Source organism: Cebidichthys violaceus, unplaced genomic scaffold (genome assembly GCF_023349555.1).
Source record: "Cebidichthys violaceus isolate CVI_PGR_0920_01 unplaced genomic scaffold, fCebVio1.0.p SCAF_104, whole genome shotgun sequence".
In the NCBI taxonomy this organism is placed as follows: domain Eukaryota; kingdom Metazoa; phylum Chordata; class Actinopteri; order Perciformes; family Stichaeidae; genus Cebidichthys; species Cebidichthys violaceus.
In genome coordinates, this window is record NW_027176268.1 from 247,899 (window position 1) to 268,220 (window position 20,322).

Sequence of the window (20,322 nt, forward strand, 5' to 3'; positions counted from 1 at the left end):
CACATCAAAAACACATCACACAAAAGCATTTCCGTTCATAAACAGGCATTTATTTATTTTTTCATTTGCCGAGATACACAGAGCAGTGCTGCTCACTGCGTTATTCATCTCATACAAGTCAGGAAAGAGAACAACAGTTAAGTTTACAGCCCTAATAAAGCCACAGCACAGAGATGACGCAGCAGCGAAACAGCTTTTTGAAGGATAGGTGATGCATATGAATAAGATAGTTAAAAAGGATTCCAGAGGTTTAACATCACTGTGAGCAAACATATATATATCTCTGCTTTCATTTCCCGTGTTAATAATAGTATTATTTCTCCAGAGTAAGTGTGGATGTATTGGTCTTTTTCTTGTCTTCTCCACCTCCTCTTAACGGAACTGAAGTGGACTCACACGCAGACCGATCACATCCTTACCGATCTCTGTCACCTAGAAAATAAGGTGAAATTAAAAAGGTTACAGAGGGGAAATAATGAAAAAGATAATCACTCACTAATCTCCATTTCTACTGACAGAGACATCAACCAGGAAGTCCCTAACTAATCTTTCTGATGAAACAACAAGATAACACTTTTACTACTTATACCTAAAAGAACAAGATCTACAAATATGGATGATTTGTGACAACTTAATATCCATGTTAGTATTCTACATGTATATTTAAGTTCATTAACTCAGCAACAGTCGCTACTGTTGAAATCATTTTCTCTCCAGACTTTTGAGACTCCGACGGTCTCAAAAGTGTGCTTTTATAAAACAGAATGTCAGCGGGATCTATTTTTTTGAAGAGTCATTATTTTGACTGGAGTTGTGCATGGCTGTCCCGAGTCCCGACCTACCTGTGTGACCCTGCAGATCTGGCCCTTGTACGTGGGGCAGTAGCAGGCTCCGGACAGAGGGCACTTCTCAACAGGACGTCCGCGGTACAGAGGGACAAAAGAGGCGGCGCACAGGTCGAACGGATTGTGGGGGTCGTAGTTCAACTGGTGGGCGTCGGTCAGGGTCTTCTCACAGGCTGCCAAAATCTTGCGGGTCTGAATGGTGGGAAGACATTTAACATGATGGTAAGACATGAGAAAACAGTACAGTACTGTCAAATGAGTGCTGCAGAAATGAGTTCTGAAACCCAGAAATGAGTCAACGTTTTAGCACATCCAGTCCCGTCGTTTCAAAGTCAACAGGTTTTTTTTAAATTGTTGGTTTGATGCTTGAAATGAGGTCTGTGGTTAACACAAGCGGAAGAGATTTGTTCTACGATATAAAATATGTCAATAAATGCCCCTCTCGTGAATTTTAAAGCGTTTACGTGTCTTTAAAACAAGTGGCTGAATGAGACTACAAAACTTCAGGACGCCTTTACAGCCTCGTTGTGTAGATAGTTTATGGTATAACTTTAGCTTTTTACTTCTGCAGATTGCATTCACAAGTCAAAAATAATTTGTGAAGATTATCGTGTGGAAAAAAAAATTTAAATACCGTAAAAGTGTTTGCTACAGAGCTTATTTTCTGCAATAATACAAATTCCCACCAGTGGGAACTTTTGGGTTTGCCTACAAAAAGATATCATCTGTGCAGCTTCCTACTCAAAACTGAAAACACAAAATGAAGCTGTGGATGTCGCACAAACCGACCTGCTGTGCAACATCCGGCTTCGGCCCCAGCTCGAGCAGGCGACGAGCAAAACTGGCGGCCGTCTTGAAGTTGCGCAGCTTGAAGAAGAGGTTCAGAGCTGTGCGCAACACCAGCACCATGTGGACCGGCTGGAGATTACAGTGGGTGAAATAAGCAGCCATCTGTAGGGGGGGGAAACACAGACGCACACGTCAGATGGTCAGTCTACAACAACAGCTTTTTCAATTAAGGTGACGTCAGAAAGCCACATATGTTTACCTCACACAGCCTCTTCTGCTGATCCAATGTGTCTTTAGGCAGCTTCTTCCTCTCCGTCTCCATGGTCAGACCCACAATGTACTCTCTGCAAATTGTGATCAGCTGCTGAGCCTGAAACACACACACACACACACACACACACACACACACACAGAGATCCCAATCACACATTTATATCTTCAGGTATATAAGCAGAATGCATTTGGAGATTTAATTGATTGCCATTCACAGCAGGGTTTGGCGCTCACCTCTGCAATCTCCTGCTTGTTATCCACCACCAGCAGAGGAACAGACAGCAGGATGACTCTGAAGCGCTCGACAGCTTCCTCGAAACGCCCGGATGTAGTCAGCTGGTAGCACTGCTGCAGGCGGGCGATGAGGTCGGAGAGGCGCAGGCCCACAGCAGGCAATCCTTGCTTGGCGCCACAGTCCTAAAAAATAACAATATTTGTATATTTGCATTTTTACATTCACTAAAAAGAATGTGATTAGAAACAGGAAAGCAGGTACATTTTAATTCATCATGTCATCCGTCTCCACTGATGCACCTTGAGGAACATATTGTGATTCTTATGAAGAGGTGACAAAAAAAACAAAACAACAGCTGTACCTTCCAGTTTCTCTGGGGTTGGCTACGCAGGCAGGGCAGGGAGGGCAGCCCCAGGTAACAGGTGCGGCCTCTGGACAGGGTCTGCATGAACAGCGACTTGTAGGCCTCGAAGCTCACCACTCCTACCTGGTCGTGGAGCAACTGTGGTACACGAGGAGAACAATCAGCGTCAGCATAATGCGTGAATTAACATTACAACACTGTCATCCCTTCTGTGCTTGGCCACGCCTCAGGCAAAATAAGTAAAAAAAAAAACACTTAACTTAACAAGCAAACAATAGGAAATCAATATGAATTGTTGCACTTACTCTCATAGCAGTTTCGTAAGAGCCAGCCAGGATGTGGTCCACCGGCAGCTGGGAGTTGTTGCACCACATCTGTGTGGGACTCATTCCTTTGGTCGGTGGGACGAAGAAGCCGTCTTCTGCTCCTCCACCTGCACCAGCCGGCATGTCCTGATGGATGACAGAAAGACATTGTAATTAAACATTTCAACATATAGCAGAACAGAAAAGAAAACTTGAAAACTATCAACCCTGATCTTGTGTTCATTGTTCACTCTGTGTTATTAGCAGAGGGATTTCTCTCACCAGCTCTGGAGGAAGGTCCAGGTCTTCCTCCACCTCCCAGCCTCCTCCCTCCTCTTTCCCACCTTCTTCCCCTGATCCTTCCTGAGCATCCATGAAACCATCTGAGAGACAGAGAAATATTCATTTATATACAAAAGTGCAGAATTGATCATGTGGTACAATAAGGTCAGGTTTAAAAAAACGTTCTTTGAAGTTAAACTGGATTTACCTTCATCCAGCTGAAGCTCGGCATCGTCTCCCCAGCCCTCTCCTCCTGCGGCTTCCATGTCCACGTCGGCAGCCATCTGACCTGCCTTCCCTACAACAGAAAAACTCGGGTCTCACTCTTCCAAAACGTATACAAGTAATTTATTCATTTATTCTGACTTTCAACAATTGAACTCTTGCAGATGTATGACTCACCCTTCGCCGCAATGGCTCCCTCAAAGAAGCCCTTTGACACAGTGAGCAGAGGCCAGTTGGTGTCCAGAGGGTTGATGGGTGGAGAAGGCTGCAGCAGCTGTGCATTGGGATCAACCTCCGGCACCTACAAGACAAAAGACCCACCATTGTTTTATTGAGATTATGTATTTGTGCTACACAGACAAAAAAACTTCTGCTTCAGACTGCAAGTTGCGGATGTCCTTGTTGTGTGTTTAAAATGTGTTACGTTTTCTAAAACACACCGTCTCCTTTTCTGGGTCAAAGGTCTCCTTCAGCGCCTCGGCCTCTTCGTCCAGCCCATGAGTGGCAGCAGTCAGGTAAGCCAGAGACTCTGGAAACATAAACACACAAACAGTTACACATGTTGGCTTCTGTTTCCATTGTCAACAATGTCAAAAAACAACACTGACTTGGTAAGCACATGTATGGTAAAGTGGAAATTAAGACGATCAGGTAGGTGTTTGATTGCTATTTAAATTAAAAACATAACCAAAAAACATTAAGCCTAAAAATTCTACAGTAAAAGAACAGAGAATATGTGATGAAGGTGACACTTGAACTCACTCTGTCCACAGTTCTTGAGGATGCGGACCCTCTCACTGACATCTCCCAGGTAGAGAGCTGCCTGGTAGTGACCACTCATGTCCTTCCTGATCTCAGCTACAAACAAAGAGTTTTGGAAATAAGTTCACTGACAATAACGAGACGCACAAACCTCAAAACAAAACCACCACATCCTTGTTCATTAAAAAGGAGTCTCCATCGCTCACCAATCTTCATCATCTTGCGCAGCTTGGCCAGGTTGCCGGTGATGAGGTAGAGGAAGGTGAGCTTGTCAAAGTTCTTGGTCCTCTGGTAGCACATTTCCACGACCTGGTGGTGACCCTGCAGCAGCGCTGCCTCACCCAGACGCTCCCAGCAGCTGCGCTCATCCAAAGCCTTGGCCGCCTCCAGAGCAACCTGAAGAATGGAGAAACAGATTTGTTTAAAAAAAATAAAAGTGTCTCATGCAAAAATGATCCAAACAGCAGAGGAAGAATTCAAACTAGAGCTTGATCAGATGAAATTGTTAAGCTAAAAACACGGAAATAAAACAAAAAGGCACATTTAAAGAAATAGTGCACGTCATGAATTAGAAACAGTGTCCTCATCATACAGTTTGTCCAGCAGCAGCTCACCTCGATGTTTCCACACTCCAGAGCCAGACTAAAGCGAGTCTTCTCATCTTTCACAAAGTGCAGCGCCACCTCAGGGTAGCCCTTCTTCTGCAGGTAGGCGATGATGGACTGGCCCACCAGCTTGGCATTACGCACCATGTGGAGGACCTGGAGGGACAACGATAATAGTTTTAAAACACAATTTGGGAATCAAATGATTGTCAGAAGAAGGGTTATGAGAAAATGGAGATTAGAGATATAATACTTTCCTACATTGTAGCACATTAAGTACAATATTGCGAGGAAGCAGGTGCAGTAGACTTTAAGGATTGATTCACCTCGTCATATTTACGGTTGACCAGGGCCAGTTTGAAGCGGTACTCTGTGGGGTCGATGGTGAGGACGCGCGGCCTGCACTCCCTGTCCAGACAGTAAACACTGTTTCCTCTCACGCGGGTCACGTAGATGGGCAGGTCCAGGGTCCTGATGATGCCGTGATCACTACAGGGAAACACGAGGAAAGCCCCATGTTAGAGGTTTTCACCACTTTGAGTGTGAGAGTGTGTGTGTGTGTGTGTGTGTGTGTGTGTGTGAGAGAGAAGCATTGTGCTCTTCTAACTGTAAAAACCTTTAAATCTAATGTTACAGGTTTCCTTGTTTGGGGAAGAGCACAGCAGACAGAAAACTTTTTTTGTCTCTGAAAAATAGAACATACAGTACGTTCCAAATAATACGCACTGATTAAGAAGACTGTTATACAGTTTTTTAACACGTTGTCTGTGCATTTACATATCCAGTGCTGCTGGTTGCTTTGCACTATAAAAACTGCTTTCATCTTTGAAATCAGGTCAGTAAAGACACTGAACGGAAATTGTACAGTTTGGCTTCATTCGTCTACACTTCCAGTAATTACTCCACCATCTGATCAAGATCTTACGCTGTTCTGAATATCTAGTTTGCTTATAGGAGTTGAGCTAAAGTCCTGAGTGTTGGGATGTGTCGTTGTGGCCAGTTTACCTGCCTGATAACAGACATGTAATCAACTACCGCTGTACTGAGCAGCACATACCCAGAGGTGAGGGCGTATTTGATGTGGTTGGAGGTGGTGTAGATGAAGACTCCGCTCTCGTCCCAGGCTCCACTCTTCACTCGGATGTTCTCGTGAATGTTGCAAAGACTCTCCAGCTTGCGGTTGCAGATCATGATGGCTGAGAGACGACAAAGACGAGCGAAGAAGATTTAGGCCGACTGTGTTTCGTTGAAGAATCGCCACAGATAAACATCAAAGTTTGAACCAATGACAGCATCATATTCAAGTCAAATTAATTCAACTGTACTAAAGCCTTTCATAAACTGCTTAACGGTGCTTTTACCAACAATCACAAATCAATCCATCACAGCATCCTCGTCTTTGTGTTACTTGGACTTTAAAGCACAATTTGATGCAAAAAAAATGAAATTTGTGCAGAAGCTTTCCTGCATCTGGAGTTATGAGTTATGCTGTATTGTGGTAAAGTGCACAACCAACAATCATCCCCAGAAAAGTATTTTACCAGCCTCCTGATAAGCATGAGTTGAATGAGATGCCTGCTGCAGAGCCTCGGCCCTCGCAGCACAGAGGACAGACTACGATAAAGCCATTGTGACTCTGTGATAAGTGTCCTTGTCTTATCTACCCACCGTGTTTAGCCAGCAGAGCCACGTGGCTGGTGTCGGCGCTCCACACCACGTACTTCACCTTGGCGATCTTAACGGTGGCCAGAGAGCGTTTCTGCTGCACGTCGAACAGCGTGACGCCGTCGGCGTCGCGCAGCAGCAGCGAGCCCGTCCCGGCGTAGAAGATTTCCTCGCAGCTCGGCACCTGAACTTTCTTCACAATTTCATTCTTCAGGTTCTTGATCAGCAGCTGCAAAAGGAGAGCGAAATGTATCAAAATCATCGATACCGTCAAAATAATAGTAAATAGCTTAAATCTTTGGTCGACTTCGGTTTAACTTTTACTGAGTAAAAGCCTCAAATTAGCTTGATATTGATACACATTATGCATTTAACTGATTTTAATTACTACTAGACACTAAAACACAATTATTTTACAAACTTACAGACACTGATTAGCTACTGCAGCCTGTATAAACCAGTTTCAAATTTAAATCTTTAAATGAAGAAGAGTGAAAGGTGAAGTTTATTGTCCTTGGTTTTGCCTTTCATTAATCATTTACAAAGAATTTACAAACTTTTCAAGATGGAATCCATATCAAGTTATTATTCTATTGTTTTACAAATAATTTTCATACTTTCTAGACCTGCGGGTGGACTTACAGAGTGCATACGGTCCAGGACGGCAAACCTGTTCCTGGCCACCCAGACTGCAGTCAGACCAGAGGACCTCTTCCCCTCCGGTGCTGAGAAAAAGAAAAACAGAACGTTTAAAAAGGGATCCAGTTTGTTGGCATCCATTCAACACCGTACAATACAAAAGCAACAGAGGAAAACAGTTTAACTTTAGTGAGTCGTTTCTGTACCATCGGGGTTCTGAGAGTCGCTTTCTTTGGGAATAGAGTACAGGTCATAGGTGCTGTTCTCCAGGTTGGTCGCCCTCTGCAGGAGGTAAAGAGCATTGTAGAAAACATAGGTAAAACATCAACTGTAGATACCAGTGAGGGATTAACGTTTGAGTTTTGTTTTTAATGGCAGGATTCTTACAGTGCAGAGCAGGACAGCGTTCTCAGCTGGGTTGTAAGACATGCTGAACACCGGGAACTTCGACCCACTAGGACGAGAAAACATATAAAACAGCACGTTACACTCACTAGTATCCAAATACGTCAACTGTAATCACTCAGGATGAGGGTGGGCTGGACGGCAGAACCACCAGAGGTGACCGACCTGCGTAGCTGCATGACAGCAGTGTCCTTGCTGCTGTTGAAGTCCAGCTGGCGGAGGAAGCGGTCCTTGACGTAGTACAGCATGTTTCCGTGCACGGCGTATGCCGGACGCTCGCGCTCCAGCTTGAACACAATCATGCCGCTGTCGTGACCTGAAGGACACACAGACCGTCTATCAGGGTAACAGACACGTATACAAAGTTACACACCAAGCGTCTGAATGTGCAAGTTTCTGAAATGTTAATAAAGCACAGAAAATGAAATGTACTGTGATGTATAGCGAAAATAAAAAATCTTCAAATCACAGGACACATTCTATTTTGAGGCAGGTGATGATTTGTAAACTTTCATAATCAAACACAGGAAACAAGTCTCTACTTGACTTTGTTTAAACCAGAGTCACCCCCTACCAGCAGCGAACAGGTTGAGGTTCGGGTGAGCCCCCAGCACCCAGAAGCGGTCGTGGTCCCGGCGGAAGGTCTGCACTCCGGTCCTCTTGGACATATCCCACACCCGGATGCTCTTGTCCTCGGAGTTGGACAGGATGAGCTCCTGGCGCGGGTGGAAGACGGCACAGGACACGTTGTTGTAGTGACCGCGGCACGTATCCAGCTCCCACGCCTTGGATTCTGGACCGTGACGGGAACAGAGCACAGAAAAGGTATGTTAACACTGGGTATGAGTGGAAAATCAATTATTTAATCAGCAGTTGAAATAAAATTAAAATAAAAAGTTTGAATCAACATACCGTTCATTCTCCAGATCTTGACCTGCCTGTCGTCAGCTCCAGACACAATGAGGGGCATGGTGGGGTGGAAGGCAGCCCAGTTGACCCCCCGGTCGTGACCCTGCAGACAGATACAACAAGGTCAAGTCCCACAAAGCTACACGGAGATCCAACAGCTGGTAAACTGCTGTCAAAGTTAACGGTTGATTCACTCAAACAACGACCACTTCGGACTGAAGCCCCACTGCTCACCTCAAGGACGTGCTTGACAACAGCATCCGAGGCACCGAACAAGTCAACACCAGAGATGCCGCGCACATCTGTCTCCACAGCGCCTGGAGACAGGTTCTTCTTCCTCAGACCTGGAAGCAACATTCAGGGCATCGCGTGCAAGGAAGGAGCCATATTCATGTTACACAAGGCACAACCAAAAAACAGGAGGAGGGGAAAAAAAACAAGGGACAAATTATTAAAATAATGAAATATTATTAAGAAATATAACAGAGAGGAGAGGGAACAGAGCTGAATTATAAACAGGAGGGAGAACTGTTGGACTATTGAACACACACACGGTCTAAATACACAAACACAACCTTTGCTCTCTCAGTCCCCGTCATCTTGAGTCTGGAAACAATCATGGTTTTAATAGTGAGGTTGATTGGGTTAATGAATCACACACGCACAGAGAAGAAACCCACAATTATACGATCGATTTGATTTGCAGCGAAAGATCCCGATTAGCTCCCAGACTCAAAACGAGATCAGGAAAAAAAAATGATTGAGAAAACACAGCTTGCATTCATGATTCCTGCCGATTAAAGCGATGTGGTGAACAGACAGTTCAACAGCACCAGAGAGATGACACAGAGGGTAGGGAGGTGGCACTAGGAACCCATGTGCAGGTGCGGATGTTTCCAGGGAGAGCATGGGATAAGGAGGTCACAGGGAGTGTGCAGAGTCGGCTGATGTGGATGGGGGGTTGGTGGTGGTGGTGCTTGGCGTTGTAAAAGACGTGCTCTGATGGGGCGTTGGATGTCAGGAATATGAGGAGCTTTTTGGTAATTTTTTTAAGAGGCTCATGCATGTTTCTGCACTGTAACATGCAGAGTTAATGGAATGCAACATGTCACAGTTATGGGTTAGGAATTAAATTGGTAACAATATGGTGACTTTTAGTACAAGAAATATAAACGCTGTTGTATATTTCAGGTTATATTTTGAGTAGTAGAGCTAGCCGTGCAAATGTCATGCCAGGAGTATAAAAACATTTAAAAATCAGTACTGAGAAAGTTTTAGTTTATGAAATAAATGCTTTCAAACTAGTTAGTAGTTATGGTTGTTTTCCTTGATGCATTTTATACCAATGCAAAAAAGCAGTATGGACTTCCTATAATTAAAGTATGCAAAGTAAGCCTTGTTTTCGGGTTAAATGGATGCCGTGCATGGAACTTGGTGAGACAAGCAAGCAATTTCTCAGCTCATAGAAGCTGAATGTATGAATGCAACCATGCTCTTTGCTAGAGAATGTGAAAGCAAATGTATCCCCAGGACAGAAGTGAGTTACAGGTCATAGAAGTGACAGGTGATAGAAGATGCAAGTCAATTAATGGTTTAGTTAGAGAGAAGAGAAGGAAAAGGAAGCAAGAAATACAATCAACAAGCATAGAGTTTAAGAGCATGCAGAGGCACAGAAACACCTCCCATTTCTTATTTTGGTCTTTTTCAACCACATTTTACATTAGATTAGAAACTCTTTCTTCATTCAGAACCGCTTACAGTGCAGTGTTTCATTTAGAAATAGCACACTATAAATTGGTTCTGACAATTCATCTATTTCCCTGAAAGGAGAGGTGTTTCTGCAAACAGCCCATAGAGATTTGTCCTCTACAAGTACGAGAGGAAGAAGAGGTGGTCCAGGACTTTAACTCATCCCGCTCCTGCTTCTTCCTCGTCCTTCATACCACTCCACCCTCCCGCCCCTTCCTCAACCCAGCCCGCTGTCCTCTGGTCAGCCGTCTCCCCCCCAGGCGCTCACCGGAAATATCCCACACACGCACGGTCTGGTCCAGACTGGCTGACACCACCAGGTCCTCAGATGGGTGGAACTGGGCGCACATCACATAGTGATTGTGGCCGGTCAGCACACTGTGGATGAAGGAGGAAAAAAAAGGGACAGATTCACAATTAGAACACAGGTAATCTTACTATTCTCAGTGTAAAAAGAATAATAATATATTTTTTTTGTTAAATAGTGTTTGGGTGGGTTGCAAGATATGAAATCAAAACAAAGGCCCTATGTTTGTATTCTTTTATATAACAATAACTCTTTAAATTCAACGTGTGTCTTACCAGACGCAGGTCCTTGACTGCCAGTTCCAGATGCGAATAGTCTGGTCATCTGAGGCGCTCAGAATCCAGGGGTACTCCTACAGTAATGGAAATGGTTGGATTATTTAAAATCATTTCAAATAGATACAGAGTCTTTGTCACTCTCTACCTTGAAATCGGTGATGAAATAGAAAGGAAGAAGATGTTTTTTAAAGTGTCAGCACAACTCACATGGTGGAAGAAGGTAGTTCTGATGTAGTCAAGGTGTCCAAGCAGAGTGAAGAGGCAGCGCCTCAGTTTGTAGTTCCACACCTGAATAAAATAGGAATATTTACTCAGCATGTACACACACACAACATATTGATGTAATCTAATTATATGGAATATGAATATGACAGATGCTTAATCCACAAGTCATAACTACACTCTGCAAAATACCATTACACATCACATCTAATCTATTTGAATTTAAAAATACTTTTGAGATGAACCTTTACTTTTCAGACATACACATACAGTGAGTAACTCAAGAAAGCATGAATACAAACACATTTTTGGTGCAAAAACAATAAGCACTCACCTTGATTTTGTAATCATCTCCTCCAGACACAAACAGAGGCTGCTGCTTGTGGAAATCAATCCCTCTGACGGGACCTGTGGCCAAAAAAAACACATCGATTACATCAACTATCCATTTAATAATCTGATAATATTACTATATCGGCCAGATCACGGCCTTACCATCATGCTCGTCAAACTTGTCAATCAGGGTGCACATCCGGTAGTCCCACAGCTGGATCACTCCGTTGTGCAAACTTGCAAGAACCCATGGCCTCTTCGGATGGAAACTCAGGCCTGAAATGTAGAACAGCTGATCAACTGTCTCATAATATCAATTAAGACAATAATTTAGAAATTCAGCCGATGGGAGGCTAGCTTACTTTATATTATATCTATATACATATAAATTAGCAAGAAAAACATATAAAGTTCAGCTAAATATTGTAAGTTAGCTAGTTAGTTAAGCTAGCTAACGTTGGATGGCTGAATAATTCAATAACACTACATTTAAACACAAGACGTTATATAAACCATGTAAAGTTGTGATACATAAACATATTAAAACAAGTCATTAATTCATTTATAGCCATAACGTACATTAAACATGATTAATTGAGTCGGATAACGTCAACTAGCTAACGTTAGCTCTTAAGCTAACTGCAGCTAGCTAACTCTTACCTTTGACACGGGCCGACTTTGTTTCAAATTTTGTTAACATCGTGACTTGGGTTTAATACAAGTCACGATGCCAATGCTGTGGTAAAATGTAAGTCCCCACGAACAATAAAAACAACTCAAATACTCCAGACAGGTGAACTCAGGTGGACGGTTCGCCTTCGCCCATTTAGCCGATTTCTCCTTTTTCCTTGACACGTAGCCCGTTTTGTCTTCCGGTTTTGGAACAATAAAGTTGTGCAGGGAAGATTTGACGCAGAAAGCTCCACGGCGGCGGAAGGTAGAACTGCAAACACATAGAACTGAACTGACATGAGCCCTTCTGACTCGATCATTACAGCTAATTTAAATGGTCTATTTCTACAGTCTGGATAGCTTAGACAAGACAGCAACAATACAAGGTCAATTTCTCCAGCTGTTCTGGAGCTTTCGGCCATATCATACGATCTTCATCTGCACATGGAATTTGTAATGGAATTGCAGATGCACTTTTAGGATTTTCCGTCCATGTTGTGTTGGTTCTGTAGCTTTTAATTATGTCTCTAAGTTAGCTAACGTTATATATTCTCAGAACAAAAAATGGAAAACTGAAAGCTCCAAAAATAAGCAAACAGAAGTGCTTAAATATTTAGATCCTCTACTTAAGTAAAAAAAGTATAATTTTGTACAAATACTCTATTAATCGGTAAAGCCCTGCATTCAAGAGCATTCTAAATGTATGTTAGTATTATCAGCAAAGTCGTCTTTCAACCAATAACAATAAATATACACATTGCTACCTTCTACCTTTGCATATACTCTATATGCAGATATATCTTGTTTTATATTTTCACTCTGCCACTTAATTTGAACATACATTTATTTCATTGTACTTAAGCTACATTCACACGCAGTTTTTATGGCGTTGTAATGGCTTTCTTTTATGTATTGCCATTTCAACTACAATTCTGACAAAAAAAATAAACTTGAAAACTTAAATGACAATTGGATTGTTTAATCTATAGCATATTATATAAAATGATCATAGTTTTTGAATGCAAAATCTGCAATGCAACTAGTTGTCGAATAAATACATAAAATAGCAAAGTATAACTATCACACAACTGCACAATACCTGAAAATAAATGTTTTTATATTTACTTGCTGCTGCTACTGTGTAAAAGCAACGATGACAAATAATACACATCAAAATAATTTGCATTATACCATTATTTTATTTCATATATTTACAAAACAACACTGTCAAATAACAGGATGCTTCTTTTTTTCGGTGCTGTGGGCATGTTTGCGTCGGCCCTGAGAGTTGAATAGATTGCACCCCCCCCCCCCCCCCCCCCCCCCCCCATGGACCTCCACAGCAGCCTGTTTAGTGTAAATCTGTTATCGTTTCACTGCATGGCTGACTGAATCCTTTCACAGTACCCCCTTTATTACAGTTATTGATGAGTCGATGGTCGTGTGACTTCTCGTCCTCTCTCTATGGTTCACAGAGGTTTGTCCACTGGTGAAAAGTGGCCCGCTGGAGTAAACAAACCCACCGAGCACAGCCAACGAGTCACCAGGCTGCTGATGTTCCACCCAACAGTGCGTATGAATGTGTATGAATGACGGACATGTTGCTCTCCTCGCGTGACACGACTCTGGAAAGAACACGATGCTCTTTCAATGGAGGGTGCCGGACAAAAAGCACATGGTGGTAAACACTCCTGAATATCCCTCCATACCCCTCAAACCAGAGAAAACATCACTCTGCACATTAGAAACACCGGGGATCACAAGGGGAGCACTCTTCACAGTAACTCTACACTCACCACAGCAAAGGCATACAGGAATCATCTTCTCAATCGTTTCAAATCAACACCTGGGAATGGGTCTTCTTAAATGAGTTGGCGCTGGGAACATCTCATGAGGTGTTCAAACCTCTCTAGTCATTTTTCATCATTTAAATAATTAACAAATGTACAACTACTTTTTTTCCCCCCTCCAGTTTCCTTACACGTTAATAAGTAATTAACTCGTTAAGTTACATCCTCTACAGCCTGTACACAAACATAGGTGTGTTTTTAATGAAGCACCAAAGAATGATCACTTACTTGGTGTAAAAATGGGATGATATTGCAGAATTCACACCACTTTAAAAACTATAATCTGAAGTGCTGAGCTGAACGATAGCAAAATCGAAAGAGCTAAAACAATAACTTAATTTTGCAAAGGCACTGTTAATACCCGTGAGGTGGTTTGATAGATTTTACCATGAGGCTAAACAGTTTTTGTAAAAACAACATAAAGAACGTCAGTGGTATTTTTCTTTTTTAAAGAAATGCTGTTAAAACTAAACCGTAAAGGAGCTGCAGCAAACGCTGACAAACTAATGCAGAGATGTTGAAATGTTCTCAGCTGTGTGTTCAGTGATTTTTAGACAGGAGAGAGTGTGTTTGGTGTGTGTGTGTGTGTGTGTGTGTGTGTGTGGTTCCCGTTGGTTTTTTCGTGCCTCCTCGCGTTGTTTCTGCATCCACACACACCTTCTACTAGAGGCAGAACGGTGTCGAACGGTCCGGTCACTCTCCTGCCCGACCTTTTGCTTCACACTCCATCACTCCCTTGCCTGTCGCTGACGCACACAGAGGGACCCATTGGCTCCGGTGCTTCTGATGGGTCGCACCGCTACCTGATCACATGATGGAGCACTGCTCCGCCGCTCCGGCCCCGGGGCCTCCGGGCAGATTGAGGGACTCCATGTCAAAGTTGAAGCCTGGAGGCTGGAGGGGAAGAAGACAGAGGGAGAGTGACGTCATGTCTAAGTCAGGGTTGGGTGAAATGACAATATATATGATTTCCATATCATTAATGCAGTAGCAGCTACGCCTCTAATTTATACTTTTTGCATCAATATGATGAAGTACCTTTGTTTGTAAAGTTTGTTTCATTAGCTGAAAATAGAAATTCCCGGCTGGTTGTTTAATCCAAAAGCAGAAATATATTTCCAGAACATTAAAAAAAGAAATCACATTAATACTAATATTGCTATTTGATGAAGCAATAGCTCAGGACAGGGCTTGGTCTGTTGTGATAATATCACAGCTAAGAGGCGTTGTTCGGCAGTCTGAAGTTAACGTTTTTCCTCACAATAAAATAGGCCCTCCTTGGCTGGCTGCCTGCACACACACAGAGGCAGATGCTAGCACTAGCAGCTAGCAGCTAGCACATTTCCCTTTTCATGCGAGAGACAGAGAGCAGTCTAAACTCACCGCGTCACCTGCGAGCTCTTTGGGCGGCTGGCCCAGGTCTTGAAGCTGCAAGTAAAAGCATTAGAATCTGTGATGAGTTTCATTCATAACCAACCAAACTCCATTCACTGTAAAGCAAGCGATACAACAGTTTGTAAGCTATGCCGCGCACCGTCAATGTAATGCGAGTTTCCACTTGCAGCGGTAGCTTAATGGCTGAATGCTCAGTCACAATCCAAACATTCAAGAAGTACGAAACAAAAGACATCGTAACAAACCTAGAAAAGAGATGGATTCGGTTTTCTGCAGAGCGTGTGTGTTTACCTTTTGCATCAGGTCCATGATGCTCTCGAACATCCCGTCTTTATCTCCCGCCCCCTGGTCCTCGTTCTCAAAGCCCTTACAGATCTCTCCCATGATTTTGGCCTGCTGCTCATAGCGCTGGTAGTCCTCCGGGCTGAGGCTCGGCTTGTTGGCTTCCAGCCATTCCGGGTACTGTGAGGCGGGAGGGACATTTAGAAGTGAGTCTTGGTAATGGGACTACAGACTACAGTGATGTTGGCGGTGACACAAACGCAGACCTTAGCAGTGATCTCTTTGAGAGACGGATAAAGCACTTCCTTAGAGAGGAGATTCTGCATGATGGACTGCATGATGGGGAGGATGTTTCCGTCATCGCCGCCTCCTTCGCCCCCCTCTTCCAATCCCAGGCCTTCTAGAGCCTTGACGAGGTCGTCTCCAGCTAGTCCCGAGGTCTGTCGGAGAACAACACCGACAGTCGGTAAACTCCTCCATGTTTGCGTCACTCTCAACACTCTTAAAATTGATTGCCCCACCTGCAGGTTATCTGCGTTCTTGGCCAGGCCACGCAGGGTGTCTTTAAGACAGGAAGTGAATTCTTGCTGGGAGGCCGTGTCAGTGCCTGAACAGAACACACACACACACACACACACACAACATTTAGGCAACAGGAACTAAACAGTAAGCAGAAGAACATAATCCAAAACCACAAATAAGCCAATATGTAGACCGTACCGACTTTGCCTGCCGCCTCTGACAGTTTATTGAAGTGCTGCAGTAGCTCTGGCTCCTCGTGGGCCAGCTCCGTCATGGCCTTCTCCCACTCCTCCTTGGCTTGGCTCGCCATGTCCCCGTCAAAGAGAGTCTCAAAGAGCTTGCTGTCTTCAAGCAGAGGTGGCTACGCAGGGAAACAAAAACAATAAAAGCATGTAAAGCTCCTTCTTCACACTTCTGAGAGAGAGCCTGTGAGTGCTGAATTGTATCAAGCTGGATTTTTAAATAGTTTTTTTCTTCTTTTTCATACAGATTACATCTACAAGACATCTTTTGTTCCAATGTTGGCTCCTTGGCCACAGTTGCTGCCCCCAAAAACAGTTGTTGCAACTGAGACAGTCCTTTTTTTGTCGGGCGGGGTCTGAACTTTGTAATCTTTAGAGGTTGCGCAACCAGCTGAATGTAACACTTGACAGCAGCAAAGGGCAACAAGTTATAAAAGTAAGAGAAAGAGCAACTGGGCAAGTTGTGGACGAATACTTCCGTCTGTATCTTTCAGAGTTTAACAAGATGTGAAGCCTAGAACAGCGACATCGTTCCAAAAAGAATCACCAACGGACCTTCTCTGCACCACCGGCGGCTGAGGAGGAAGCAGCTGCAGGTTCAGGGGCCGGAGGGGCCGGGGTTTTGTCAAAGTCACCCAGAGCACCTTAAAGAAAGAGAGAACGTTAGAAGCATGCCGGTGGTCTTTTAGAGACTAGTGAAGGAGTAGTTAAAGAACAAACACGTTAGGATTCAGCCTTTATCTACGTCTTCCTTTACCAGTTTAAACTGGTACAGTTCGTGCAGTGAATTCATAAACATTCGACCGAGTCCAGAAGCTTTTCATCTCGTATTTTCCACACAGCTAACGCTGCATAATGCATCTTCTCTTTTGAGCAATCCAGTGGATGTTTTAAGCTCTTTTACAGCGATGAAAAACACAACTCTCATCGTTTATATTATGAATTAAAATCAAACTACAGCTCTTTTGATGAGTTTGATGTAATATGTTAACTGATATTAAAATGAGTATATACTGATAATACTTGAAATGTGGAGTCAGTTCAAGTTTATTAGGTGAACTTATCTAAAACTAATAACAGTCCAATACCTTGTTGCCTTGGTTGTGGTGCTGTTGGAACTCTACTGTGTTGTACTAATATTTAGTTGGTCCTCAGTGGTATAACTGTGTTATTACAGTATCACACTGTAACTGTGTTTTACAGTACAATACTGTTAATATGTTTAGAAGGAAAATACTGTAAGCCTACTACTATACACTAATAACTCATATTTTTTTACTGATAATGTAAACACAGGTTTACTGTTATTAACATTATGTTTTTTATAAACAATAAAATATAGATATAGTTAATATAATAGTCATTAAAGAGGTAATATAAAATTGAGTTTATCCATTCTAGTTTTTGGATTTAGGGGGAAGTTTTACTCAGAAATAAAATAAGAATAAAATACATTGTTTCTATTGTTTTAATAATCTTTTTAAACTATTCTAGACTGTAGGAATAACTTGCATGAATTATTAAAAAAGGCCATTTTTAATAAAAACACATGTGCAAACATCAGCCAGAGTGGAAAACAACAACAAAAACCAAGTCATGTTGAGAGCTACCGATATTACCGTAATAACACGTAAACAAACGCGTCTCACTTTAGTTTACAAGCAAACCCATTAAAATTAATTAAATCAACCTGCAGCTATCCGAGTGCCTCTCTAACCTTCTGTTAACCACTGATCGATTTAACTGACAGATGAACACATTAAAGCATTATGCATTATCCCTTCATCTACGTGAGAAAGGAGACCGTAATGTATCATTTTACGACATTTGTTTTCAATATTCCGACACATTTTAAAGACCAAACGAGTAAGTTATTCATGCTGCAGAGAGGGAATGACCCAGCTAATGTCGGTCGATCCGGGTAACCCCAGAGAGAGAGAGAGAGAGGGGTCTCCGTCGAATCTCGGTCGTTTGTAACGCCAGAACAAACCGTCCTCTCGTGAGTAAAGAACGCGTCGCCTTAAAAGACTCAATGTCAACACTCACTGTCCAATAATTCGTCCAATTCTGCATCGTGTCCGGTGGACTGCTCCCCTGTTCCCGACGCCATGATGTTACCTTCTTCCAAAACACCCCAGCGAGCAGTGAGTCTCCGAAAATTGACGTTTCTGTTGAGGGACAAGTGTCGCATAAACTATTACGTCATGCTTAGAGGCCTGGCAATGCAATCTGGCGCCATCTAGTGGCAGTGGTAAGCAATCACAGGCCTCCAAAAAACACATGATAGAGAGCGACAGAAGAGAAAGAAATACTCAAGAAGGTGCAAAAGAAATGAGTGAATGAATGAATGAAAACTGATGAATATGATTTTATTATTAGTTCAAGCCGGGGGGGGGGGGATTAGTGTGTATTCTTTCCCTGGAAATTGAAGGTAAAGTAACAGTATGGCCAATTTAAATATTAAAATGCTGTTGCAGGGTAGATTTTTGCTATTTTCATTCTTTAGACGTCACCAGAATGCAGGACAAAAGTGTCTGAAACTCAATAATTTTTTTGCATCTAATAATGACCGACTTGTTTAATAATTCCTGTTCATCTATCTAAAGTAAATTCTGATTTGTCGTTAATATATATAAATAAATGTAATGAATAGTTGCACCCAAACAAAATAAAGGCACAAGAAATACATAAACATGATGAATAATTCAAATCAAATCCTTATATGGGCACCACATCGAGGTCTTATGACCTACAGTAGCACCAATGTGTTAACAGTAAATAACTGAGAAATACCTCAAGTTAGTGTAAATGGCAGTAACGTCTGTGCTATGACCACAGTGCTATGTGAATTACAGTGTCTAACTGTAAAGATGTTTTGTAGTATTTAAGTGCTGTGTCAGGTGGGTCCATCACACACATCTGTCAGCCTTCTGTCATTGGCTGCTGTGCTCTGCTCACTTGTTTGTTTTTCACATCGTTACAGCGGCCTGTTGTAAATCAGAGTCTGTTTTATCCTGTGACTCTGTTTGCTCTCCTGTGACAGGATATTTATGAGCCCATCTATCCTCCATCAGAGCCTGGACCAGTGATCCCTGTGGACTTCCTGATTCTTCAGCTGCAGCCCACTCATCAGCCTCACAGCGTCTGTAGCGTATTGCTTTTATTACCAATAGTTCAATGCCTTCATCTCAATAAAAGTACTCTAAGTGTGTTTAGTGTGGCTGATAAATGGTAGTTTCCTTTCCTGTCAGTAGATGGCGTTCTTGTGATGTGCAGCTCTCAGCCTCAGCCCTGAGGCCTCACTGTCTGTATTTATCTCATCAACAAAGACTCCTAAAGGCTCTTTTATTGACAGAAAACAGTAAAAGAACATCTGACATATTTAATGCCATGTCAATATGTTCATTTATGATACTTCTTATCTTCAAAACTACAGATCAGCTGTTTGTTCTGAGATTTCTCTGGTTTATTTGTCACATATACATTTTAATTCAGTTGTCTGAAGCACATTACATTCATTTCCTGAAATATTTACTCTTATTTTTGTATTTGAATATGAAGGGATGGAAAGAAACAAATTAGTTTGAATCAAGTTCTATAAATAAATACAATTCTGAGGTACTTATACTTTACTTTATTTAAGTATTCCATTTCATGCTACTCCACTACATGTTGGAGGCCAATATTGTACTTTTTACATCACTGCATATATTTGGCAACATTAGTTACTTTGCACATTCAGATCATTTTTACAAAATAATAATCAACCAATAAATCGTGATGTATTATTCGAGATTAAGCCACCCAGCATATAAAGTATTTATAACATTAAACTGATCTCACATTAATGCATCACTAATTATAACCTGCTAAATAAATATATCATTCCATTCTACTTAATGAGTACTTTTACTTTTGGTATTTATTTTGTGCTTTTACTGAAGAAAGATGTTGAATGCAGAACTTTTACTTTGACCTTTTTCTAAGTACTTCTTCCACCACTGTAAATAAATCATTTGAATTAGTTCACAAGGACGTTCCACTTCTTATGCCTGTGTCTCCATCCTGAGTAAATCTCGACTCAATGCTTGCTCTGTGATCTTGATCTGTAGCTGAAATAAACTCCCAGATTAGCGTCCATGGATACTCCTCAGCTCCCGGATCTAC

At 42.3% G+C, this 20,322-nt stretch overlaps 2 protein-coding genes across 2 annotated transcripts; both read right to left on the reverse strand.

Moving 5' to 3' along the window:
- Positions 1–28: 28 nt before the first annotated feature.
- Positions 29–12,053, reverse strand: copa (COPI coat complex subunit alpha). The gene is made up of 30 exons (XM_068731467.1): positions 11,853–12,053; positions 11,355–11,468; positions 11,194–11,267; positions 10,845–10,925; positions 10,635–10,711; positions 10,321–10,430; positions 8,538–8,647; positions 8,307–8,406; positions 7,969–8,187; positions 7,560–7,710; positions 7,377–7,443; positions 7,196–7,271; positions 6,993–7,075; positions 6,354–6,579; positions 5,743–5,881; positions 5,012–5,174; positions 4,695–4,841; positions 4,287–4,476; positions 4,081–4,176; positions 3,759–3,847; positions 3,496–3,619; positions 3,302–3,391; positions 3,094–3,194; positions 2,812–2,958; positions 2,504–2,644; positions 2,142–2,324; positions 1,894–2,004; positions 1,635–1,796; positions 843–1,037; positions 29–432 (listed from the first exon to the last, which is right to left on the reverse strand). The coding sequence occupies exons 1-30, from the start codon at positions 11,890–11,892 to the stop codon at positions 373–375; spliced, it is 3,666 nt and encodes a 1,221-aa protein (XP_068587568.1). The 5' UTR covers positions 11,893–12,053; the 3' UTR covers positions 29–372.
- A 990-nt stretch (positions 12,054–13,043) lies between these two features.
- pex19 (peroxisomal biogenesis factor 19) lies at positions 13,044–18,308 on the reverse strand. The gene is made up of 8 exons (XM_068731478.1): positions 18,202–18,308; positions 16,711–16,799; positions 16,112–16,274; positions 15,913–15,998; positions 15,658–15,831; positions 15,401–15,571; positions 15,098–15,142; positions 13,044–14,608 (listed from the first exon to the last, which is right to left on the reverse strand). Exons 1-8 carry the CDS (start codon positions 18,263–18,265, stop codon positions 14,522–14,524), a joined length of 879 nt encoding a protein of 292 aa, XP_068587579.1. The 5' UTR covers positions 18,266–18,308; the 3' UTR covers positions 13,044–14,521.
- Positions 18,309–20,322: the final 2,014 nt, after the last annotated feature.